The sequence below is a fragment of the Hippopotamus amphibius genome, chromosome 15 (genome assembly GCF_030028045.1).
Source record: "Hippopotamus amphibius kiboko isolate mHipAmp2 chromosome 15, mHipAmp2.hap2, whole genome shotgun sequence".
In the NCBI taxonomy this organism is placed as follows: Eukaryota; Metazoa; Chordata; class Mammalia; order Artiodactyla; family Hippopotamidae; genus Hippopotamus; species Hippopotamus amphibius.
Genome location: NC_080200.1, coordinates 29,616,510 through 29,643,257, shown reverse-complemented (window position 1 = coordinate 29,643,257; position 26,748 = coordinate 29,616,510). Strand labels below are relative to the sequence as shown.

General features: G+C 53.4%; 1 protein-coding gene across 1 annotated transcript in view; it reads right to left on the bottom strand.

The window, feature by feature from the left end:
- AHRR (aryl hydrocarbon receptor repressor) overlaps window positions 1-25,448 on the bottom strand; it is a 71,192-nt gene extending 45,744 nt beyond the window's left edge. The window contains exons 1-3 of the mRNA XM_057710169.1: window positions 25,319-25,448; window positions 16,841-16,913; window positions 7,613-7,794 (exon numbers count right to left, since the gene is read on the bottom strand). Coding sequence (XP_057566152.1) covers window positions 7,613-7,794; window positions 16,841-16,902 — 244 coding nt within the window. The 5' untranslated portion in view covers window positions 16,903-16,913; window positions 25,319-25,448. The remainder of the gene's footprint in view (window positions 1-7,612; window positions 7,795-16,840; window positions 16,914-25,318) is intronic.
- Window positions 25,449-26,748: the final 1,300 nt, after the last annotated feature.

The window sequence follows — 26,748 nt, the reverse complement described above, 5'->3', positions numbered from 1 at the left end:
TCAAGTGCTCATGTGACTATTTGGGTTTTCTATTTCTTCTTGAGTCAATTTTAACAGGCTATATTTCTAAGCATTTACTATGTTTTCAAATTTATTGGCATAAATTTGTTCATGACAACCTCAAACCATCTTTTAAATATCTGCAGCATCTATTAATTGTGTTCCTTTTACTAGAGTGAGTCAAAAATTATCCACACACCAGTTATATTAAAACTTCTATGAATTCTGCAGCCGGAGTGCAGATACTTTTTGACTCACCCTCATACATTCCTAATACTGTTTGCTATTTTTCCACGATCAGTCTCACCAGATCTTTGTGGTTTTATCATTTTAAAGGAACTCTATTGTATGTTTCCTTTCTATTTCACTAATATCTTCCCCTTTATTGTTTCCTTTCTTTGACTCTCCTTTTGTTGATTTTACTTTTCTTGATCAAAACTACTAAACTGAACGCTTAGCTCATTAATTTTTCAGTCCTTCTTCTTTTACATATAAACACGCACTGTTATTTATTTTTAAGAATTGCATTAGCTGTATCCCACGCATTTTTATTTATAAATATTTTCTCAGTTCCATCATGTTTTCTTCTTTGATGTATGTTATTTATAAATATGTTTATTTCCAAATCTAAGAGTTTTCAAGTCATCTTTTTGTGGATTTCCAGCCTAACTGCCTTAAGGGCTCACCACGCATTCTTCATGATTTTGTCTTTTGAAATTTATTGTGACTTGTTTTATTGATCAATATGTTTTCAATATATTTACAAGTTCCATGTGGGCTTGAAAGGATGTGAGTTCTGAGTTTCAGAGTACAGTGTTATGTATGTCGGTGAGATTAACCCTTTTTTGCGTTGTTCAAATCTTCTATAATTGTTACTTATTTTTATTTATTTGATCTATTAAGTACTGAGAACTACCTAAAGTCTTTCTCTCTGATGATGAGTTCATGTATTTTTCCTTATAGTTCTATCGATATCTGTTTCATATTTTTGAGGTTATGTTATTAAAAGCACACACATTTAAAATTATTTTATTTGCTTGATGAAATAAAATGTTTAATCATTACTAAGTGATTGTTAAATGATACTCTTGCATGATCTCCAGGAGTGTTTTTCATCCCCAAATCAATTTTTGACATTAATATAACTTCATCAGATTTATTTCAGTTTATTTCAGTTTCCAATATATTTTTCCACCCTTTTACTTTCACTCTTTCTGTGCCTTTTGTACACAGATATAGTAAATCACTTTAATAATCCTTATCCACTAGTTGGCATGTTTAGTCCATTTACATTTATTGTAACTAGTGATACATTTGGAATTTTATGCTTTCTATTTGTCCCACTCTTACATGTTTCTTTTTCTCCCTTCTTGTCTTTTTTCTTTTGATGGATCATATTTTCTCATCCCACTTTTTTCTCTCCACTAGTTTGAAAATTAAACCTTTCTGTTCTCTTAATGGTTATCTTGGAAATTTTATTATGGAGTAGTTAGTCCACCTCCAAAGTTAACTAATACAAGAACTGTTGAAATCTTTAACTCAAATCTCTCTCTCCAAAATTATATGCTATCATGGCTAGGGATTTATTTCTCTCTTTTTTTGTTTTTACAATTCACCATTACTGCTATTTTACACATCAGTGTTTACTTTGATTGACACAGAGTAACCACCTTCTTCTCCATTCCTTCTTGAAGCCCAAATCTTCCTTTTCTTCTGCATGAAGTACATCGTTTAAAAAAATTTTTAATAAGTTCTCTTTGGGTTCTCAGCTGCACTTAGTTTTTGGTCTCTTTAAATATTCTTTAATTTCCTGCTGGCTCATCAATACATTTTTTAAAGTTTCAGATATTTTCTCTTGAATTTTGGATGTTATCTGCTGGATGTTTGGATGGTTGATTGGTTACTCGCCACTGTATCTGCTGGAAATGGAAGAGACTGTACGCCTGGTGGCAGATCTTCTCCACTTGACTTTGAATTCTAGAAGGCAGGGACCATGGCAGCTGTGCTGTTTACTTGCATTATAACTGGTTGTTAATATGAAACTTTTCAGTCTGAATTTGGGCCAAGGCCCCACAACTATATAGGTGCCAACTATACCCGGGTCCCAAAGTAAGACCCCAGGTGACCTTGGCACAGCTGCAAGGACGTCAGAGGTGGGAGATGTCTGAGGCTGGGAGGAAGGCTTCCTTGGACGGCTGTGCTGTTCATCCCACCCCCAACCTGCACCAGGAGGGGGTGGGGACTCTCTCCTCGCCTGGTACCCGGGGAAAGGGGCTTCATGATGGCCCTGGGAGGACCTGCCATGTGCCTCCAGGGGCTGGTGGGGCTGGTGTCTTTCTACACTCAAGAAATCCAAAGGCAGCTGGACTGAAAGTAAGAGCCAGCAGGTCAAAGATGTATGTTTCCTGGGGAGCAGGTGGGGCCACAATGTCCAAACACTGGCCTAAGGTGTCTCAGCGCCTCCGGAGGGGGCAGGGCCTGGAGGCATGAGAAGAGGCCTCAGACCATCCGACGCCCGGGTCAGGGGAGGACGCACAAAGACCCAGCTGCAGAGGATGGGTCATCCCTACTGGCCACGAGGCAAACAGACCCCCAGGCACCCGGCCCTCAGAAGCCAGGAGACACCAAGACCACCAGCCTGTGTGGTAGCACATGGCAACGCCAGTCAGGCAGGAGCCCCCCCAACCTTCACCTCTTCTTCCTGCTGCTGCTCCGACCTGGAAGGGCCAGAAGCCATGGCTACCAGCGAGGCAGGACCTCCAGGAGGGGCAGCCAGGCTCACCCCCAGGTGCCCCCCACCCCTGCCTGCTGGAGCCTCTGTGCAGGCGGGGAGAAGGATCACACCGGAAATACGTTCAGGGCTTCAACTGTTTGGCTGGACTGATCACACTAGTATCAGGGACTGAAAGAAACTAAATGACCCAGAGGGGACCAGGAAAGTCTGGGGCTGCCCCCAGTCCACCCAGGGGCAGCGAGGGAAAAATCAAAGCTGTTTCCTGTGTTCTGGGGGGACCATGCACCCTGGGGGGACGCAGGCACCAGGAGAGAGTGAGTGAATGAGTGAATGGACCAAGAGCCTGCCCTTACCCTGGGCCAGACTCACCTCTCAGAGGTAATTAAGAGACTATGGGAAACAAAACCAGCACGAAATGAGCCAGGGTGATCTCTCCCGCAGGATGGCTCTGCAAGGGGTGCCTAGGGCCTGGGGCGAGAGGCACGTGTGCGCACGCGGCACATGTGCACACGCGGCACGTGTGCGCACGGCAGAGCCAGCTCCCTCCCCTCAAGGCACCTGAAACAGCAAGAGTGCATCTCCGCTGGAAATGCCCCAGGAGGCCGTCTTCCAGAAAGTGTCCGTGTTGGAGGGAAGGGGCTGGAGGGCTGGAGAGTAAATGAAGCACTGACCCACATGCCATCCTCAGCGGGAAGGAACCCACGCAACGCTCCGCGCGAAGAGAGAAAGGGCGTCCCACACCTCCCTCCCTGTCACGTCCTCACAGGGGCCCCGGCTGCTTTGACAAAACCCCACACTCAGCAGAGCGTTCCTTCCTCACGGCTCTGAGGCGGGAGCCCAAGCCCCGCTTCCTCCCCGTCACAAGCAAGGGCTCCTCTGCTCACAGACAGCACCTCCTCCTCACTCTGCCCCACGCAGCCTCAGCGGCACAGGGCTGGAGAGCAGGGAGCCCTCCGGTGCCTCCTCTTGCGTGAATGCTGGCCCTCCCGGATCAGGGCCCACCTTGGGACCGTGACCGCTTCCTACCCTCATCACCACCTCAGGGGCCCCATCGCCAACACCGGGGGCAGGGCTCAGGACACGCCTCCGTGGTGGACGCAGACACTCGGTCCACGACAGGGCTCATCGGGGAGGATAACTCTTCAGTGAGCTGCAGACAGGTACAATTTAGCGTGGTAATTGCATACATTCCACTCCTGCGTTACAGGACCGCTGATATCAAGGAGCATTTCACCTCTGACTTGCCAAGGAGGGTCCCGGACATAATTGTGACATGAGGGCTTCTGGACCTGCCCACCAGGTCGGGGTGAAGCCCAGGTGAGCCAGGGGCCAGGATCAGCCCCGGCAGAGGGTGCAAGTGGGCAGAGGCGGGGGTATGCAGGGAACGGGTGGGGGCAGCGCCCTCGGGGCATGGACATCTCCAGATGTCCATGGGAAACTGAAACTGTGCTCTTCTTGGTTTTGCCCACTGGGACGGTCCCCTCCCTCCACTCACCCCGCCGATGGTCCTGCCTGCAGGCCGCACGCCAGGCCTGGGCGGACTGCGGGCCCCGGTCATCTGCATGTTGGTCCCCACTCTGGGCACTTGAATCCCAGACCCAGTGAGTCTCCCAGTCAGGCTGACACCACGTGGTGGACCACGGGCCTGAGAAGGGGGCACCTGGGCTGCTGGGACCCCACACCCTGGGCCGCACGTCCTGGAAGGAACCCGGCTCTGGTCCCCCTCGGGGCCCTTCATTTTCTCCCCCCAGCCTCCCTCCCTTTTCTTTCATCAACCCCTAATTTCCCCTCTTTCGAACACTGAAATTTGCGAGAGTGGAAAATCCCTCTTTGGTGCGAGTCAAAGGGTTGCACCAAAGCAGAGGGTTTATAACTGAGGAGCGCCAGCCCTCGGTCTATGCAAAAACCAAATAAATTAATGAAACAAGCCCACTGCCTTTTGAAAATTCATGAACGTTCACACGAACATGAACATTACAAGCAAATTTTCAGGCCATTATTGGCCTTGAAGGTTGGAACTTTCCAGTTCATGTCCTTCCCAAAGGTGACTTTTTATGTACGCTTTAATGAAATTAGTTTATCCGTTTCTGAGTCAGGAAGCACAGATTAAGATCCAATTTTTATAGCCTGACTTTTTTCTAACTATGCAGAGGAAGTGAATTCAGGAAAATGTTTATCATTTCCTCTAAAATGCACAGCCTGAGGGGGATTACAAACTTGGGCATCCATGGCAGAAAGGTGTGATGGAGAAACCAAGTTCATGAACTCACCCCACTGTGACTGACAGGGCTGCCCACCTGCAGCTCGAGGTCTCAGCAGACCTGACAGGCATCCCTCTGCCTCAGGGAAGGGGTGGGACCAGCCACAATGTGGGAAAGGCACTCTGCTCCTGGTTAAGAAGAACCATGCATTCAGGTGGACACCTGGGCAGACGCCTGGACTCCGGGAAACAGCAGAACCGAAGCCTTTCCAAGGTGACCGACCCTGGCCTGGCTGGGCACAGCTGGACCTGAGGAAGTGACTAGAGAGGAAGTGACCAGTCCCCTACCAACATTCCAAATGCAGGTGGATGCGTCTGTGGGAGGAAGGTGCACAGAAAACACCACGTGGGCCTGAGCTGTCCAAACAGGTCCCTGTGGAAGCCTGGGCATGGGGAACCCCAGGCACAGGGATAGAGACCCCAGAATAGGAATGGGACCCCTTGTAGGGGAGACGGGGACTGCAGCACGGGGATGGAGACCTCCGTATGTGGATGGAGACCTCAGCGTGGGGAGGGAGAGACCCGGCTCCACGAGCTGGGGTCTGACAGTTTCTGAAGGCGGGGCTGTGAGCCCGCAGCACCTCCGGGGCCGTCCGAAGGCCTCCTGTCATCCCTTCACGGAACTCTCTCCACTGAGTGAGCACAGCCCCCGGCCCCACAAACAGGGCACGGCAATCTCCACTTCTCTGTTTTCAGAGGTGTTGGCTCCTGAAGAGGTGGCATTCCTGCGGCTCCTTCAGCATTTTCCGGAGCCAGCTCCCTGGGCCCCACCAGCCGCTCTGTGTGGGTTTTGCACAGTCTGCAAATTGCCCCACTTTTCTGGGCCCGTCAGAGATCCAAGTCCCGGGGCAACTGTAACCCAACATCCAGGGAAATCCAGGCACTTTGGGGAGGGACAGGATGCTGCGGGCACGGGAGGGACTCAGACACAATTCAGGCCAAAATCCTGCACGTGGGCCTATGGGACCCCTGGCGGCTGCAGAGGTTCGGAGACGGGGTCCGCAAGGTCCTTGCGACCGCCCACAGGGAGAAGGGGGCTGGCAGGGGCAGGGTGGCCTGGTGAGGCCCCAGTGCTGCTGGAGGAGGAGGAGAAAACCCCTCTGCCCCCATGAAGGGGCCCAGACCACAGCTGGGGAGGCTGGGGCACCGAGGAGGCCCCACCCCTGAAGCAGGAACAGAGCAGCAAGGGTCCCTTAGGCGGCTCCACGAGGGAGCTGCCTCTGTGCGGCCTGCAGGGCACCCCGCCCCCTCGCCTCCTCCTGGAAGCCCACCAGCCCGCACAACCCTCCTGGCTCCCCCCAAAACCCTCCCCCTGTGCCACCCACCACTTCCTGCTGTCCTCCAAACCTGCTTTTACAGACATGTTTCACGAGCTTGTGCCTCCGGCCGTGGGAGGCTCCGGGTGACGGACACCCAGGAAAAGAGCACAATGTACTAGAGGGACGGACCTGGGCTGGGCGCCGGGTCAACCCCAGGCCAGGCCGTCGAAGCTCAGCCCACGAGCCTGTGGGGGGGATGGGCCCACGTCGGTGTCACGGGGAGCAGGGACCCCCACGCGGGACCAAGCAGGACCAAGCCGGGTTCGGCAGACACAGAGCCCTGTGCGCTCGGCCTCCCCCGGGCGCGCACCGCCCTTCCAGGAGGGCAGCTCAGCACACCGGGGAGGGGCCCCGGGGTCCCGAGGGGTCAGACCAAGGCAGGAGCGAGCCAGGACCCGCGGCGGAGCTCGCGCCCGGCGGCGGCTCTCAGAGGCCAGCGGCGGCAGGAGGGTTTGCGGTTCCTGCCCCACGAGAGGACGTGAAGGCCAAGGTGGGCCCTTTGCGAGGGCCGGAGGGCACGGCGGGCGACGCTGCCGGCCGGTCCCCGGGGAGTCGGGGTTGAAGGCAGGCTGCGTCCTCAAGAAAACCGCCCGCGCTCTCCTGGGGCCGAGCGAGCCAGCACCGCGCCGCGGCCGTCACACCCCAGACACGTCGCGTTCGCGCGGGTGCCCAGGCCCGGCAGCAGGGCTGCGCCGCGGAACGGGCCCGGGTGCCCGTGGCTCCAGGGCCCAGCCTCACCGGCCGGCCGCGCTCACCACAGCCCGAGGTGCGTTCTGGCCACGCGAGGCTGCGCGAGAGTTGCCTCCCAGCGCCGTGAGACACAGCACGAACCTGGCCGTCGGCCGCAGTGCCCGCCACCCCCTACCGTCGGCACAGTCCACCTGCTCCCAAAGACGCAGGACGAGCTCCCGATTCTACAGGAAGCTCAGATGGAGGGGGGGGTGAGGGCCGCGGCGCTGGGTTCGAAGCAGGGTGCTGACAACCACGTTTCTTCCTCAGGAGCTGGGCCGGGCCACGTGCAGAGCAAGGCTGGGCCTGGGGCACCGGACACGGGCGAGTCCCCGGAGCTACGGCAAGGGTCCGACGCACGGGGCACCCCTGTGCAGGGAGGGGCCGGCGCCTGGCCGGAGCTCCCAGCACCCCGGGGCCCCGGCCCCTTCCCCCCGAGCCGCGCTGGCCGGTCTGCCCTCGGCACTCCGCCTCTGGATCGTTCCCCGGGACGAGAGGCGCAAGCCGGCATCCCGGCGAAGCCGGGTGGGACCCGGGTGAGGGCCGGGTGGGCCCAGGTGAGCGTCCTACCTTGGAAAAAGCTCTTCACCCTGAGGTAACTGACGCTGAGACGCAGGACCGAAAGCTTGTCCAGCTTGGCGATGATGTCGGGGGGCAGCGGCAGCAGGCTGGCCAGGTGGTCCAGCTCGGCGTTGAGGCGGTCCCGGTGCCGCTTGGAAGGGTTTGACTTCTCGGCGCCCACGGCGGGCCTCCTGCGGGGAAAGGACACCGTCAGACTGGGACTCCCAGGCAGAACGCCGTCTCAGGCGGTGACCTCAGGGGGAGCAACCAGCTTCAACATGCAGCACTGGGAGAAAAGTGCTGCAGGACAAAAACGCGCCCGTTCCCGGAGATGCACGAGCCAAACCATCGGCCCCGCCGGCCCCGCTGGCCCCTGGAGCACGGTACTGGAGGGGAGCACGGTACTGGAGGGGAGCACGGTACTGGAGGGGAGCACGGGGAGACAGGCAACGGGCAGCAGGAGAGCTGTGTGACCCCAGCACGTCCCCTGACCTCCCTGTGCTAACTCCCCCTGAGGTGGCAGAAGGACACTGGCCCCAGCCGCTCTGCTCAGCTCTCTCAGGTGTTCCTCCGGGGCCCTGCGGTCCAGACACCAGCGGCCCCGCGGGGCTTCCGTTTCCCGCGACACAGCGGGGCCGAACGGTTCTGAGGCGAAGATGACAGAGGCGGCCCAGGCACCGCGGCGCCGCCGTACCACCCGCCCCTCCGAGGCCCCAAAGAGCAGGTGGCCAGGGCCCTGCCACAGGCCCGCACACCCCACCGAGGGACCAGCCCCGCCCAGGCTTCCCTGCCCGCTGGGACCTCCCTCGTCAACCGTCCCCCCCACAGGACAACAGTGCCGCTCGCCGGCCTCGCCTCCGCCTCGTAAGCCTCCTTCGTAGATGCCTCCCTCCTAGAAAGCAAAGCCAGGCCAGCCGGGGAAGGCCTGCTGCTCTGGGGCCTGCCCCTCCCTGGGCTGGAGGGCTCCTGCTGCTTGTAGGCGCTTGGGGCTTTTTTGTCCAGAAGTTCCTATCTTTCTACTGTGTGTCCACTTGTAAGCATCTCAAACGCTGCCTTACGCAATCCTTTCTCTCAGAAGCCTCAGGGCACAACCCCCCACCCGGTGCTGCTGAGGCCGAGGCCACAGAAAACCTCCCGAGAGCTGAAGCTCCAATCCCAGAAGCCACGTCTGTCTTTTAATGGAGATGTAATTCGCATAACATAAAACTGTTTTAACGTGAATAGCCTGGTGGCATTTAATACATTCACCGCGCGGTCAACGTCCATCGAGCTCCACAATATCTTCTCCACCCCCGCGTGATCCCCGCCCACCACGAAGCAATTCCTCTTGTCTTCCTCTCCTCTCAGCCCCTGGCGGCCACGATCGCTCTCCGTCTCCCCGGATGTGCCAGTGCTAGACACTTCTTGTAAATGTGATTAGACGTTGCGTGCCTGGCTTCCTTCGCTGACCATCACGTGTTCAAGGTTCATCCACGGTGCAGCCCTCGTGGAGCGTCAGCCCTCTTCACAGCTCAGCAGTGCTCCCCGGCCCAGCGGACGCACCTGCTCCTCCGCTCACCAGTCCGCGGGCACGGGCCTCACTCCCACTTTATAGGTACTGTAAACCCTGCTGCCATGAGCTGCGAGGCCACATTTTTGTTTGAACACGTGTTTTCAGTTCTCTTGGGTATATGCCTAGGAGTGGAATGGCTGGGTTAACATGGTGATTCTATGTTTAACCTTTTGAGGAGCTGCCAGACCGTCTTCCACAGCGGTTGCACCACGTTACATCCCCACCAGCCACGCTCCACAGCCTCACCAACACTTTTGCTATTTTCCTTTTTTTAAAAATAGCCATTCTCATAGGTGTGAAGCAGTATCTCGTGGTTTGATTTGCATTTCCTTAACGACCAGTAAAGTCGAGCATCTTTTCACGTGCTTGTTGGCAATCTCTATATCTTCTTCGGAGAATATCGACTCAAGTCCTTTGCCCATTTTCAAATTAGGTTGTTTGGTTTGGTTTTTGTTCTTGAGTTGTAGGAAATCTTTATATATTCGGGTTCCTAGATCCTTAACAGATATACAAATAGCAAATATTTTCTCCCATTCTCTGGTTATCCTGTCACTTTCTGCTGTTTCTTTTTTATTGTTTTTCCCCTTAATGAGACACCTACACCAACATGACTCATGCTGCGAGCCAAAATTTAAAAGGCCAGGAGGCCTGGGGAGACCGAGCAGGCCTCGTGTGGACTGGCACTTGCCGGCCAGAGGAGAGGCCCACCCAGGAGTGAAAGACACTCAACGCCTCCCCAGAAAACAAGGTAGCACTGAGGGCAGGTGTGGGGGTCGGAGGAGGGAGAGGGTGGCCTGCCTCAAACCTCATCTCTGTGCAGGCCTGTGGGGAGCAGGCACCCCTCCCCACACGCCACCTGTGCCCGGGACGGCCTGAGCCATGACTATCTCCCGCCCCACCCCTGCGGGGCACCCGGGGGGACCCTCTCGACTGAAGAAACAGGTGTTGGAAAAGCTCTCGTCCTTCCAGCCTTCTCAGGCCACCTGGCTGCCCCTGAATGCAGTTCTGGGGGCCGGAGCAAGAACCCCCCGCCCCGCCAGGTGGGTGACGGGGCCACATGAAGGGAAACGCCCCTGTGAGCTGGCCTCCGGCTCCAGCCCAGGGCCGTGGGGAGGAAGCGCCGACTCCCAGGGCAGAGACTCGGCAGGAGGTGAGGGGCGAGGAGCGCCAGCACGGGAGGTGCCTGGTCTCTCTGTGCAGGGAGACTCACAAAGGAAGCCAAAAACAGGAGAGACCGGGGCCAGTCCAACAGCAGACAGCCCAGACACCGAAACTGAGACTATAGAGTAGTGCTGAGGAAAACTGAAAGAGACGTAAACGAACGGAAAGACACACCGCGTTCACAGACTGTGAGACTCAGTGTGGTTAAGGTGGTGTTACTCCCCCAGGCTGATCTCTGGACTCAAGAGAGCCTCAACTGAAATTCCAGCAGCACTTTTTACAGAAGTGACAGGGTCTAGACGTTACATGGACGTGCAGAGGGTCAAAGAATAGCCAACTGGAGGGCGAAGCTGGCGGACTTACCCGACGGCCTGTAAGCCTCTCTGAAACTGCAATGTTCCGAACGGTTTGGTATTAGAGAAAAGATGGAAACACAGATCAATGGAACAGAATAGAGAGTCTAGAAACAGACCCACCTGTTTTTGGTCAATTCACTTGACACAGATGCTCAGTCAATCCAACAGGGAAAGAAAGTCTTTTCAACAAATGGTGCTAATCAGCGGGACATCCGCGAAAACAAGTGCGCCGCAGCCCTTGCCTCACCCAACATCCGAAATGAGCCCAAAACGGATCAGAGACCTAAGTCTAAGATGTACCACGAAACTTTACGAGAAAATCTTTGAGACCTAGGAGCAGTCCCAGGACTCTTAGGCCACACACTAAAAAACACAGTGAAAGATAAAAATGATAAATTGACCTTTTTCGAAAATGTTTGTCTTTTGAAAGTCACCATTAAGGAAATGGAAAGGGGAGCCATAGATTGGTTAAAAATAGTCACAACGAGAGCCTGTATCCAGAATATGTTAAAGAAGTTTTACAACTCAACAAGAAGACAAACAGCCTGATAAGAAGATAGGCAAATTATTTAGAAAACTCTTCACCAGGGAAGCTATACAGGTAGCAGATGAGCACGTGAAAGGATATCAATACCATTAGTCACTAGGGAAAAGAAAATTAAACCCATGCTGAGTGACCACCACAACCCATCAGAGCAGCTGAAACCAAGATGGACACCACTCCAGGCGCTGCTGAGAACACAGAGGGAGCGTGTGCTCCGCTGCCAGGATGGAAACAGTGCGGCTGCTTTGGAAAAACGTCTGGTGGTTTCTTAAAAAGCCAAACCCTCCTGTACTATATATGTGACCCACAATCCCACTCCTAGGTGTTTACCCAAGAGAAATGAAAACATACATCCAAAGACTCGTATGTAAACATTCACAGCAGCTTTATTCATGCTACCCCAACCTGGAAACCATGCAAATGTCCACCTGAGATGAATAAACACACGTGGTTCCTCCACACAACGGGCACCACTTGACGTCAGAAGGACACACGGACACAGACCGTGCAGGAACCAGCACCACGACAAGGAGGGAAGCCGCCACCGGCGTAGGGTCCCATGTATAGAAAATTCCAGGAAATGCGAACCAGACTACAGGACAGGAGCACAGGCGAGGCCACCTGGGACGAGGCTACAGGAGGAGTGACAAGGGCACAAGGAACCTTCGGACGTGATGGGCGCGTCTGTGACCTCGGCTTCGGCAATGGTTTCTCTGGTGATGACACACCTTGAAACCAATGAGACTGGGCACTGTAAGTACGCCAGCACTGCGTGCTTCAGTCACAGCGCAGTCAAGACCAAAAGCACAAGCGAGGGAGGACGCCCCACCGCGCACACACCTCTGAGCTCAAGGTGCTATCCTGGAGCACGGGGACCTGCCGCCAAGGTCACGCCCCATGGAGAGGGAGGGAGGGCCCCGCCAGAAAAAAGGTTCCAGCCAGTCCTGCTTCCCACCAGCGAGGGTCCACCCCTGAGGGCTGGGGTGGGTGGGGCAGGTTCTAGCCCAGGGTTCTAGCGGGTTCCACCTCCTGGTTCATCAATCGCTGGCCTGCGACTTTCATCTCCCACCCATGGAGGACAGGGCCAAACCACAGCCCACAGCCCTCAGCAAGACGAGCGGGCAGGACCACAGCTCACATCCCAGGAAGAGCCGTGGGCTCGGGTGCACCGCACAGCGCACACCCCCGGCGGCCTCCCCCGCCTTCGAGACACATGGACACCGGCACTCAGACCAGCCAGCACGGCCATGTCCCCGGAAGGGTTCACAGGCACAGCCAGGGGAGTGTGTTCAAGTTACTCAACTGTACCTCACTGCCCCTCAAATCATAAGTGTAAGTGCCTGATGCCATTAGAAATTGGTGAGGAAAACACTGATCATCCAACAGAAGTATCAGGAACAACCCGTGGCCACAGGAAAAGAGAGAGATTCAGACCCCACACCTGCACTAGGGAAAATTCCAAGTGCTCAAAAATTTTAAATATATATATTAAGGAATTCATAAAAATTTAGACGAAATCCTGGAAAACTCTCATAAAATTGAAGCAGGAAGATCTTTCTAATTGTAACATAAAATTAATTCGCCACAAAGGAAAAGATGGATAAATTCAACTTCATAAAAATTAAATGCTTTTCTGCGTGGCAAAGAACAGCACAAGCAAAATAAAACCTGGGGAAAGGAATGGAAACACACTTAAGAATCAGTCCCCAATGTACAGCAAGCTCTTACAAATCAAGAAGCACACAGACTTAAAAAATCCAATAGAAAAATGAGCAAAAGTTGTCAATACAGACAGTTCACAGAAAAGGCGACACAGCAGCGGTGACGCCTCTCATATGAGAAGAACATGCAAACTCACCACAGTCCGAGGTGCGCCGTGTGCCTGGCAGGGCACGTTCCCAGCGCCAGCCAATGCGGTGACACCTATGCAATCACAAATGCCACACACTTGGCCTGAGCAATCCCACTGGTAAGAATGCTTATGCCTGCTGGGTCTGGCCTTGATTTACACGCTTGCAAGCTAGTAACCTGCTGCTGTTCACGGATCGTGGCAGAAGGCACGAGCCTCTCTGGTCAAAGGCAGGAAACTTAACGTTCATGGCACGGCAGGCAGTGCAAGCCTCTGTCTGCATCACTGACCCACATCCCCAAGTCCATGAGGGTGACACCAGAGGGGCCAGGCAGGGACCGCAGGTGCAGGGTTTGTGTGGAAGCTGAGGAATCCACGGTGAACAGTAAACAAGGCTGCTCAGCCCGTGACGGAGTGGCCCGCGTGTGGCCGTGGTGGCAGCCTCTCCAGAGACAAACATGAGCCCAACACCAGGCACAGAGTCACTCAGCACAGCGACGCCTGTGACACAGTCTGAACAGGTGCTGGCAGAGGACCGGTGACAACAAATCACGGTACTTCCTGCACAGCTGGACAAGGAACCCATGAGAACAGTGTCGAAGGCACATGGTTGTGTGTGTGGACATGGCCCCTGCTGCACAAAGGCAGGGACCTCCCGTGCTACACGCCGTGTTCACTGGTTTGTGCATTAATGCTCTCAGCCCCCCAGATCCTGGTGCACACAGCCCCCCAGACCCTGGTGTACGTGGCCCCTCTGATCCTGGTGTACACAGCACCTCTGGTCCTGGTGTACAAAGACCCTCAGATTCTGGTGTACACAACCCCCCCAGATCCTGGTGTACACAGCCCCTCAGATCCTGGGGTACGCAGCTGCATCTCCAGGTACTTTCTTTCCTTATTTAAGGTTATAAATGTTCTCACCAAATGAGCTCAAGATGCAGACCCCCCACTGCCCCACCCTGGGCCCAGTTATGGAGGTGCCTCAGCTTCTCTGCCTCATCCTGGGTGCACAGCTCTGCCCCTCCGGCCCTCCCCACACCTGCAGACCAGGCTTCACACTTGCCCCCAGCATCCCAGCTCCATCCCAAGGCCCACAGCAGCCACTCAAGCGACTCAGGTGACAACTGCTTCCTGAAGTCCAGCCTCAGAGGGCAGACAGCAGTAGCAAGAAGAACTGTAATCCTGCTGCCTGTGGAACAAAAACCACAATCACAGAAAGATAAACAAAATGAAAAGGCAGAGGACTATGTACCAGAGGAAGGAGCAAGATAAAACCCCAGAAAAACAACTAAATGAAGTCTAGATAGGCAACCTTCCAGAAAAAGAATTCAGAATAATGATGGTGAAGATGATCCAGGACCTTAGAAAAAGAGTGGATGCAAAGATCAAAAAGATTCAAGAAATGTTTACCAAAAACCTGGAATAATTAAAGAGCAAACAAACAGAGATATGCAACACAATAACTGAAATGAAAAATACACTAGAAGGAATCAATAGCAGAATAACTGTGGCAGAAGAACGGGTAAGTGACCTGGAAGACAGAATGGTGGAAATCACTGATGCGGAAAAGAATAAGGAAAAAAGAATGCAAAGAACTGAAGACAGCCTAAGAGACCTCTGGGACAACGTTAAACGCACCAACATTCGCATTATAGGGGTCCCAGAAGGAGAAGAGAGAGAGAAAGGACCCAAGAAAATATTGGAAGAGATTATAGTTGAAAACTTCCCTAACATGGGAAAGGAAATAGCTACCCAAGTCCAGGAAGCGCAGAGAGTCCCAGGCAGGATAAACCCAAGGAGAAACACGCCAAGACATATAGTAGTCAAACTGACAAAAATTAAAGACAGAAAAAAGTTATGAAAAGCAACAAGGGAAAAACGACAAATAACATACAAGGGAACTCCCATAAGGGTAACAGCTGATTTCTCAGCAGAAACTCTGCAGGCCAGAAGGGAGTGGCACAATATATTTCAAGTGATGAAAGGGAAGAACCTACAACCATGAAAACTTTACCCAGCAAGGATCTCATCCAGATTCGATGGAGAAATCCAAAGCTTTACAGACAAGCAACAGCTAAGAGAATTCAGCAATACCAAACCAGCCCTACAGCAAATGCTAAAGGAACTTCTCTAAGCGGGAAACATAAGAGAAGAAAAGGACCTACAAAAACAAAAACAAACAATTAAGAAAATGAAAATAGGAACATACATATCGATAATTACCTTGAATGTAAATGGACTAAATGCACCAACCAAAAGACACAGACTCGCTGAATGGATACAAAAACAAGACCCATATATACGCTGTTTACAAGAGACTCACTTCAGACCTGGGGTTATGTTATTATTACATAGAAATCAAGGGATCAATCCAAGAAGAAGATACAACTATAATTTATATATCCACCTAATATAGGAGCACCTCAATACATGAGGCAAATGCTAACAGCTATAAAAGAGGAAATCGACAGTAACACAATAATAGTGGGGAACTTTAACAGCCCACTTACACCAGTGGACAGACCATCCAGACAGAAAATAAATAAGGAAACACAAGCTTTAAATGACACCATAGACCAGATAGATTTAATTGATATTTATAGGACATTCCATCCCAAAACAGCAGATTACGCTTTCTTCTCAAGTGCACATGGAACATTCTCCAGGACAGATCACATCTTGGGTCACAAATCAAGCCTCGGAAAATTTAAGAAAATTGAAATCGTATCAAGCATCTTTTCCGACCACAATGCTATGATAAGTTACAGGAAAAAAAAAAAAGTAAAAACCACAAACACATGGAGGCTAAACAATACGCTACTAAATAACCGAGATCACTGAAGAAATGAAAGAGGAAATCAAAACATACCTAGAGACAAATGACAATGAAAAAAAAGAAAATCCAAACAGCCTTTGCCACCCATCCTTGGGGCTAGAGGTGCCCACATTTCCTGCCGACCTCTCACAGGGTCCTGCAGCCCCCAGAGGCCCAGAAGGTGGCCTGGGTCACAGACACTACTGCACGTGCACACATGCCCACACCCATACTGAGCTGCATTACACACGTGAAGCTACACCACACACTCACACATCTGTGTCACACACATGTGGAGGCTTACACACACACACACACACACACACAGAGCCCCAGCCACGGTGGACCTGCCGCAGGACCTGTCCCAGGATGGAGGCAGCCCCTGGGCTCTGGGAGCTGCCCTCTGCTGACTGACCAGCAGGTCAGTTCCACAACTGCAGGGCGCCCGTCGAGGCCCCAAGCCCCACCGGGCAGCCAAGGGCAGGTGGGGGGCATGAGCTGTGGTGCTGCATCCTGGGGCTGGTGGAGACTGCGCCTGGGGTTCCCTTCCCACCGTCCACCCCCCACCCCCACCCCCTCACAGCTCAGCCTCCTGGAGTCCCCTGGCCGGGAGGACAAGCCCCGGTCTCCTTTCACTTGGGGTGAAGCCCAGAAGCACTGTGGTGCATCCAGCCAAGGACAGGGTCTCACCAGGGTTGGGGGGCACCCCTGGGCTGGACCTCAGCACCCGATCAGGGCTGGGAAGGCGGCCCAGGGTCCTGCCCACACTCCCAAGCACCAAAAGAGGCCCCTGCCTGGGCCCAACCCCCACTGATCCTGCGGGTCCCTCCACCCTCAGGAAGGGCTGGCTGAAACCTCACCTCACTCACTCTGTTCCTAAAATTCCCTTTTTTCAATGAAAACACAAATGCCTCCCCTCCACCAGGAACAGTCAGCAAAAACAGAAGGCGGATACTTTACTGTTTCTGAATGGGCTTCCTTCTTTTCCTCCCGGCATACAGGCACTCCCCCGGTGGGATCATCGTCCTGGGCCCTGAAGAAGAAAGGGGGCATCAAGTTGGTCACAGAGAGGAGATCCCAGTGCTCCCACACGGCCCTAAATGACTGAGGTGGCGGTGGCAGCATCCAAGGCACCCCGCACCCCATCCAGGCGCCGACACTGTCCCCCTCCAGTGAGGCTGAGCGAGATGCCCAAGGGCACGGCCAGCACTGGGAGTGAACCACGCCCGCCTCAGCCCAGGGCCCAGCGAGGTCACAGCCAGCTCATGACCTCTCCCCTTCAATGGGCAGCCTCGCGGCTCCTGGCTTAGCCCAAGGACCCAATCCTGTCACCACACTCCTGAGACCAACAGCCCTGTGCTGGGAGAGCTTATGGCAGGAAAACACTCTGAGGCACCAGAAAACAGGAGCTGCTCCACAGGGCATCCAAGAGCAGGACAGACAGCTGTGGGCACTGAGGACCGTGTGCTGGGTCAGGGCTCTGGGCGGGCGGGCCCTCCCAGTGCCACCTGTGCCCAGTCTGCCCCCTCCCACCCCACCCCTACGGCCCATACTCTGGGCACAAGGCTTCCTCTTTTCTACGTAAAATCTCTCTCAACTCCACAATGCTATGCTTCCACTTTGACCACTAACTCACAGCTGCACTGAGCCCAGCTAACCATGCCTGCTGGCCTCCACCAGCAGTGGACGCGGACACCTGTCCTAAGGAGCAGTCAGTGTCTGTGCCCTGAGGCCGGTCAGCTCACCCATCACCTCGGGGAGCCCATCAGAATCTAGATGTTCCTGTGCAGTGAGGCTGACTGGACCCTCACAAACATCCTGCAGACCAGTGACCCCTTAGTGCCAGGCCAGCTGACATGGAGAGGAGGTTAGAAGCTGGCCCCTGGCCTCAAGCGTGTACAACCTGGAAGAGGAAGCAGATTCAAACACACGATTTCCACCCTGTTCAGAAAGTGCAGTGAAAATACCAGAAACATGTCACAGGTCCACTTTAAGTATAAGGAACACACTCTGACTATTGACATAAGTAGGTAAAGTAAATGGATCAAAAAAGAGATGCTAATCAAAAGTACAGCTGGAGTAGCTGTGTGAGTATCAGACAAAGCAGACTTCAGACAAAGGAACATTACCAGGGACACAGAGAGATACTGTGTAAGGATAAAGGGACCAATTTTCCAAGAGCATGTAGCAATCCTAAATGCAGATGTACCTCCCAGAGCTTCAAATACATGAAGCAAAATTAATAAAACTGGAAGGATAATTCATCAGTAACTTCAACTTTCCTCTCTCAGTAATCAATAGAGCAAATAAACATTAAATCACAAAGGATATAGAATACCCAAACAACAACAGACATAGACTAACTGAAATATATAGAATACTCCATCCAATAACAGCAGAGTACGCATTTTTTTGTACATGGAACATTCACTAAGATAGATCACATTCTGGAACTTAAAACAACCCTTAACAAATTTAAAAGAATAAAAATCATACAAAGTATGTTCTCTAATAATAATGGAATTAAACTAGAAAGATATATTCCCATACTATTTGGTAAAGCAACCCATTTCTAAATAACCATGGGTCAAAGAGAAAGTCTCAAATTTAGAAGTATTTTGAACTGAATGAAAATGAAAATACAACAGATCAAACTTTATAGGATACAGCTGAGCAGTACTTTGATAGATACTGATAACATTAAATGATTACATTAGAAACATTTAAAGGTTTCAAATAAGTAATCTAAGCTTTCACTTTAAGTAACTAGAAGAAGAGAAAACAAATCCAAATCAAGCAGAAAGGTGGAAATAATAAAGAGGAAAAATCAAAGAAACTTAAAACAGAAAAACAGAGAAAAATCAATGAAACCAAAACTTGGTTCTTTGAAAAGATCAACAAAATTGATAAACCTCTTGCCAACTGATCAAGAAATAGAGAAGACACAAATTACCAATATCGTGAATGAAAGAAGGGACATCACTACAGATCCCACAGACATTAGAAGGGAAATAGGAGAACACTGCCATGAACTTAGCTGTGTGCCCCCAAAGTCATATGTTAAAGCCCTAATCTGCCATTTGACTGCCTTGCAGATGGGCCTTTAAGGAGGTGATTAAGCTTAAATGAGGTCATACAAGTGGAGCCCTGGTCTGCGGGAGCTGTTTCCCTTATAAGAAGAGGAAGAGAGGGGAGAGCTCTCTCTTCACGACGTGCAAGCCAGGAAGAGCGCTCTTACCGGAAACCAAGTCAGCAGGCACCTTGATCTTGGACTTCCCAGCCTCCAGAACTGTGAGAAATAGATTTGCATTGTTTGCAGGTGTTGCTTCAGACACACATTCTGTGGTATTTTGTTACAGCAGCCCAAGCAGACTGAGACAGATTCTATCCCCACAAATTCAACAATTTAGATGAAAGGGACCGATTTCTTGAATGACAGATACTACCAGACTTACTCAAGAAAAAAGAGATAACCTGTTTAGCCCTGTATCTATTCCAAAGACAACAACAACAAAAAAAGCAAAAGCCTGGATGGACTCACTGGTAAATTCTACCAAATTAAGGAAAAAATAATACCAATTCTCTGCAGAAAACTAAAAATTAAATTTAAAATTGCCAACTCATTTATAAGTTCAGCATTATCCTGATACCAAAACCAAAGACATTTTGAGAAAACTATAGACAAAAATCACTCATGAACACAGGCACAAAAATCTTCAATTAGATATTAGCAAACAGGGTCCAGCAATACATAGACAGCACAACACATCACAGGCGGGGTTTGCTCAGGAATTCAAGGCTGCTTCAACATCCAGACATTGACCCGTATAATTCACTTTATTAATAAATGAAAGAAAAAATATATGCGGTCACCTCAACATATATAAAATGCATTTGACAAAATCCAAATCCATGCATAATACTCATATAAAAACCTCTCATCAAACTAAGACTAGAAGAGAACTTAATTAACCTGATAAAGGCCATCTACAAAAGAAACCTACAGCTGACATCACACCTAACAGGGAAAGACTGGATACATCCCCTGAGATCACGAATGAGACAAAGATGTCCTCTTCCATCAATGTCCACAGACAACATGATGGTGCATACAGAAAACTCCAAAATCTGGCCAAGACAAATCTCTTACAATCATTGAGTCCAGCAAGGACACGGGGGAAAGGACAAGATAAAAATGTCAACTGTGTTTCCATACACTAGCAATGAACAAGTGGATTACATTTTTTAAAAATCATTCCATTTTCAATAGCACCAGCACAAAAATTAAATATTTAGGTATTTCAAGAGGTTTAATATGTGTAACGGGAGTCCCAGAGAATAGCAGGGTAATGGAGGTGACAGAAAAAAATTTAAGTAATAATAGCAGAAATTTGTCCAAAGAAAACTATAAACCTTCAGATTCAAGAAGTCAAGGAACCCCAAGCACAAGAAATAGGCAGAAAACCCCACCAGGCACATCATAATCCAATTCCTCACAACCAGTGACAAAGAGAATAATCTCAAAGCTGCCAGAGAAAGTAGCACTGGGTACAGAAAGTCAAAGATGACGGCAGATGCCTCATGGGAAGCGTGTGCGCAGGCAGCATCTTTGAAGCACTGAAAGAAAAAACCTGAAACTAGAATTCCAAACCCTGTGAAAATATCTTTCAAAAATTAAGGCTAATAAAGACTTTTTCAGACACAAAAATGCTGAAAGAATTCGTTGCCAGCTGGCCCACACTGTAAGAAAAGTGGAAGAGTGTCTTCAGGCCAAAGGAAAACGGTACCAGCTGGTAATGGGTGCACAGATGGAACGGAAAGTGCAGGAAGTGGTAACTGCACGGGTAGGAATGCGAGACCCCTCACTATCTAAATAGCTTTAAAAGATAAGTCACTGTTTAAACAATGACAACAATGTGTTGTGGCCTTTATAAGCTACGCAGATGTCAAGGGTACGGCAACTACGGCATGAAGGCCAGGACAGGGAGGAGGCAGCAACCCATCTGGAAGCGGTGTAATGGTACCCGACTGACCGCGCTTGCTCTACACAGACCCTCCAAGCATCTCCTTTGCAGCGAGTGCAGCGTGACACCTGCCAGAGTGAGGGGCTTCTGGTACCCGTGCTTTCCACTGTCTTCTTGTTCCTGCCCACCTCTGCCAGAGGCTGGGAAACTCAGGGAAACGTCTCCACCAGCCCAGAGTCTGACCCCTCCCCATCCAAGTCAGCCCTTTGGGTGCGTCCATCTGTCCTGAGTACCCTTCCGAGCTCTCTTCTCACTGTTGTTAATACTTCTTTATATTAATTAAAGTCTCTCAATTCAAACAAAAAAATTAAGCAAAAAACATTAAAAAGCTGATTTTTAAAGTCCACACATTTTAGAGACACACCCTAACACCTGTGAAAGAAGGACACATCACAGTTTGTCTCTACATAATCTGGGGGGCAGGGTAGGGTTTACAGGACACTGCATCAGCCAATATTGACAGCTGACCATCTGCACTGCTTGATGAATAAACTGGACTCGTTATAAAATTCTCTCCACTTTTGTAAAAGATTTGAAATTTTTCATAATAAAAAGGTTTCTAAAAAGCATTGAAAAGAGAGAAATGTGGCATGAGAATAAACATGCCGTGGTCAACTGATTTTCAACAAGGCCATTCCACGGAGGAAGCATGGTCTCTCCACCACAAGGTCCTGGCACAGCTGCACGTCCACATGCCAAACAGCGAAGCTGGACCCCTACCTCACACCATTTGCAAAAATAAACCAAAGTTTGGTTAAAGACCTCAGTGTAGGAGCTAAAAGAAAACACAGGCTGTAGCTCCACGGCCTTAAATTTGGCAATGGATTCTTAGATATGTCACCGAAAGCACAGGTAAGAAAAGAAAAATGAGATAAATTGAACTTCATCAAAATTTAAAACTTGGGCTTCAAAGGGCACTATCAAGAAAGTGAAGAGACAGCTCACAGATGGGAGAAAATAGGTGTAAATCACATATCTGATAAGGGTCTAGTATCCAGAGTATATAAAGAACTGTTAAAACTCAACAACAAAAAGACACAACTTAATTAAAAATGAGCAAAGGACTTGAATAGACATTTTTCCCCCAAAAAACATACAAATGATCAACAAGCACATGAAAAGATGTACAACATCATTAAGGAAATATAAATCAAATCCACAATGAGATACCACTTCACACCCATGACAACGGCTATACTTTTTAAAAAAGGAAAATAACTAGTGTTATTGTTAACACAAGGTGAGGATGTGGAGAAATTGGGACCCTTTTGCCTTGCTGGTGGGGATGGAAAACGTCACAGCTCCTTTAGAAAAGAGTTTAGTATTTCCTCAAAAAGTTAAACCTAGAGCCACTCTACGACCCAGCAATTCCACTCCCAGGTGTATGCCCAAGAGAACTGAAAACATATGTTCAAACAAAACCCAGCACACAAACACAGCGTCATTATTCACAAGAGCCCATCGGCGGCAATAACCCACACGCCCCTGGACTGATGGACAGATCAACAGACGCGGCCCACGCACGCAGCGCAGCGGAATACTTCTCCGCCCTAAGGAGGAGCGAAGCTCTGAGGCCCCCGGCCACACAGAAGAAGCTGGAAAGCACGCTGCTACATGGGAGAAGGCGGGCACAAAAGGACACATGTTGATTCCATTTATATGCAACGTCCAGAACAGGCAAACCCCAGAGACAGAAAGTAGATGAATGCTTGCCGGGGCCGCCGGAAGAAAGAATGGGGAGCCGCTGCCTAAAGGGTGTAGAGTTTCCGTTTAGGATGAAGAAAGCGTTTTGGAATTAGAGGTGGTAGTTCACAACTTTGCCAGTATACTCAGTAAATACCACTGAACTGTAAAGTTTTAAATGGTTCATTTTACCTAATGTGAATTTTACCTCACTAAAAACAGAGAACACAAATTTGCATATAAATGTAAATAAAATGTCTGCAGTGGCCCGGAAGATGGGGCGTGGCAGGAGAGAACGGGGTGTTCTGGCTTTTAAGCTGGGCATGACGGCAGATGAAACAGGAGCACTCTGGAGAGACGGGCAGGGGTGGGTGCACGGGGACAGGGCCCCGGTGGCCACAGGCTGGAGCAGGAACGGTGCAAGATGCTTTGGAAGGTCCAGCCTTCCCGGCTCACCCTGAGCCACGGCCGCCAGGCCTGCGCTTCCCTGGGAAGCTGGAACCGGTGGGCAAGTTCAGACCATCTGAATCGCGAGGGCTTTCAGCTCAAGCAGGAGAGGCCTGAGCCACACCCAGGCCCAGCCCCAGCCCCAGCCTGGGGGACACGGGAAGGGACGCTTCCCCGCACCTGAGAGGGGCCGGGCACTCCGCAGCCCACTTGGCACCCCTCAGGGACAAAGGCGAGGGGGTGGCTGACCTGCACCAGCCCCAGGAGACCCATCCCCAGCACCACCATTCCCTAAATGAGCCCAGGCTCAGAGCAGGGGCGGTGCGGGGTGGGGGTGACGGGGAAGATGAGCAGGGGGCCCGGGGACACTTCAGGGGGCGGTGCGGACCCCCTCACTTTCCTCCATCCAAGACCCCCTCCCCGCCGCAGGAGCCGAGACAGGATCCAGGCTCCGGGGCGCAGCCCCTCTCCAGCCAAGCACACGGCCTGCCCGCGGCCCACAAAGCCTGTTCTTCCTTGGTGGAATGGCCCTAAAGACACAGGTCATGGCAGAAAGCACCAGAGGAGATAAACACTCTCCAGGCACCCTGTCGGGGGTGGGGCCAGCCATCGTCCCCTGGAATAGCCAGGGTTTGGAGTCCAATTCCTGCCAAGTCCTGCCCCAGGAATCCTAAAAACGGGCTCCATTTTACTAAACACTGTGCACTCCCCTCAGAAAGACCGAGCCCTCGTCGGAGCGGACCACAGTCCCCATGGAAATGCACCACTGAGGCAGCACGAGCACCAGCCCTCAGGAGCTCTGAGCCGACTGTTTCTCAGAGAACTCTGAACTTTCGTAAGAACCTTTTATGGTAAAAAATAACAGCTGTCCATCTCAGAGAATACACATATGCAAAAAACAAAAATAAAAGATCCTCCCATGCCACGTAGCGGTGCCCACGGCTCCCGCCCGGCGTGTGTGCCCCGTCCACACGGCCGCATCCCTCAGGAACCAAACCAAGAGGGGAACAACACGGGGTCCGCGTCCAAACGCTGCCTGGTGCCCGCCTTGGGGTCCTCATCTGTAAACAGGGAGCCTGCCAGCCGTGGCCGCTGGAGACGGCACAGTCCCCGTCAGGGCCACACTGCCTGCCGGGCGCTCAGCTGCCCACGCGTGGGTCCTGAGGCCTCCACCAGGACGGGGCTCGGGCCCAGGAGGCTGCAGAAGCCAGGCTCAAGGCCCTGATGGCGGATGCGGGGCGGAGGCTGGCCAGGCCAGGAGCCCGCCTCTCCCAGAGGCCCCTGGAGAGTGCCCTGGGTGGACTGGGCTGCCGACCAGGCCGGGAGACGTCTAGCTCAGGACCGCTGAATGCCCAGCGTGAAGGGGCAGATGCCCAGGGGATGCACGCACGCCCCTCCTCTGCACCCGGCCCCGCGAGGACCAGAGGCTGCGGCTGGTCACACAGAGGCCCTGCGTGAGTCACGGGGCGGCCACAGCTGCAGACCCACTGGACGCTTCCGAGGGGGGCAGCCTCGGCCCTTCAGACCAACCAGGAAGCAGACTAAGAACCCAACGGCAAACTGCCCAAGGCCTCTGACCGCTGACCCTGGCTGGTCACCTGCCCTGTGGGCAGCCCCCTCCCCAAGGGGGTCACAGGAGCAACACCGGGTTCCTGAGGGCCTGTGCCTCTCACAAAGCATCCACGATCTGGGATCTATCGCCACTCAAAATGACTTTGGGGGAAAAAACTTTCTTGGTGCCACTGAAATCCAGTGAATTCCTGGAACACGCCTTCCGCCTGCCGGAGTGTGAGAACCAAGGTTGGCGCTCCCCGGCCGGAGGAGGGGGCTCCTCTGAGCCCCCCCGCCCCGCCCCGGCTCTGGGACCCCCCAGCTGGGGGCCTCCTCTCACCAGCTGCCCTGGGGAGGGCTCGGGGTCCAGGTCGAAGTGCCCCCACCCCCAGCATCTGCCTAAAACACTTCAGAAAGAAACTGGGCCAAGAGCAAAGGACAATTAGCCCGACTCCCGCGACGCGGGGTCGGACGGTCCCCGGCCGGATAACCGAGGGAGCAGATTAGTGGAAGCGGACCGGTTCCCTCACAAATCCTGGTTTTATTTTCAGTTAAGAAGCTGCCGTTAGACCCCAGGGCCTGGCGACGGGAAGATGGGTGAGTGGAGGGGGATGGGGTGGATGGGGCTGGAGGAGTGAGGTGGGGGGGGAGGGAGGGGAGTACTTGGGAAGATGGCTCTGCGCTAGGGTCTCCCTCGCGGAGTTGCGGGGCGGAGCACGCCCGGGGTACTCACCCGGCCGGCAGGACGCGGAGGCTCAAACGCGCCGGAGGGAGGCGTCCGCAGGGACCCGGAGCTGTGGCGGCGCGGCCGCTGGCGCTCGCATCTCGGGGACCAGGCTGTGGCTGCGGCCGCGGAAGGACAGCCCCACCCCGGCACGCGAGCCGCCCCGCCCCGGAGACGAGCCAGCGAGCCAGGGAGGCGGCAGGGGGCGCGCGCGTGCATCGCCGCTCGGGCGCTGGTCCCCGGGTCTGCGTGCGCCGCGGTGGGGTCCTGCGCTGCGCCCCCGGCCTCCGTGGTCCCCGGGTCCGTGTGCGCCACGGTGGGGTCCTGCGCTGCGCCCCCGGCCTCCGTGGTCCCCGGGTCCGTGTGCGCCGCGGTGGGGTCCTGCGCTGCGCCCCCGGCCTCCGTGGTCCCCGGGTCCGTGTGCGCCGCGGTGGGGTCCTGCGCTGCGCCCCCGGCCTCCGTGGTCCCCGGGTCCGTGTGCGCCACGGTGGGGACCTGCGCTGCGACCCCGGCCTCCGTGGTCCCCGGGTCCGTGTGCGCCGCGGTGGGGTCCTGCGCTGCGCCCCCGGCCTCCGTGGTCCCTGGGTCCGTGTGCGCCACGGTGGGGTCCTGCGCTGCGCCCCTCGCGTCGCCTTGGTCCCCGGGTCTGCGTGCGCCGCGGTGGGGACCTGCGCTGCGACCCCGGCCTCCGTGGTCCCCGGGTCCGCGTGCACCACGGTGGGGTCCTGCGCTGCGCCCCTCGCGTCGCCTTGGCCCCCGGGTCTGCGTGCGCCGCGGTGGGGTCCTGCGCTGCGCCCCCGGCCTCCGTGGTCCCCGGGTCTGCGTGCGCCGTGGTGGGGTCCTGCTCTGTGCCCCTCGCGTCCTCTTGGTCCCCGGGTCTGCGTGCGCCCGGTGGGGTCCTGCGCTGCGACCCCGGCCTCCGTGGTCCCCGGGTCCGCGTGCGCCGCGGTGGGGTCCTGCGCTGCGCCCCTCGCGTCCCCTTGGTCCCCGGGTCTGCGTGCGCCCGGTGGGGTCCTGCGCTGCGCCCCCGGCCTCCGTGGTCCCAGGGTCCGTGTGCGCCACGGTGGGGTCCTGCTCTGTGCCCCTCGCGTCCCCTTGGTCCCCGGGTCCGCGTGCGCCGCGGTGGGGTCCTGCGCTGCGCCCCCGGTCTCCGTGGTCCCCGGGTCTGCGTGCGCCACCATGGAGTCTCTCTCTGCGTCTCTCGTGTCCTCGCGGTCTCCCCAAGGGTCTGTCGGCTCCAGGGTGCCCTGTGCCCCTCGAGGCCCCCGTGCTTCCCGCGGGAGCCCCAGACCCTCTACTCCTGGCCCCCAGTCACGTGCCGCCTTCCACCTGTGCCCGCGGTGCGGAGGTGCGGGGCCCAGACTCCCCTAGCAGCTGGGTCCCGGCGTCCCGATCCGAATGTGTAAGGTGAGCGTGGCATGTCCTGCTCTGCCTCCTCC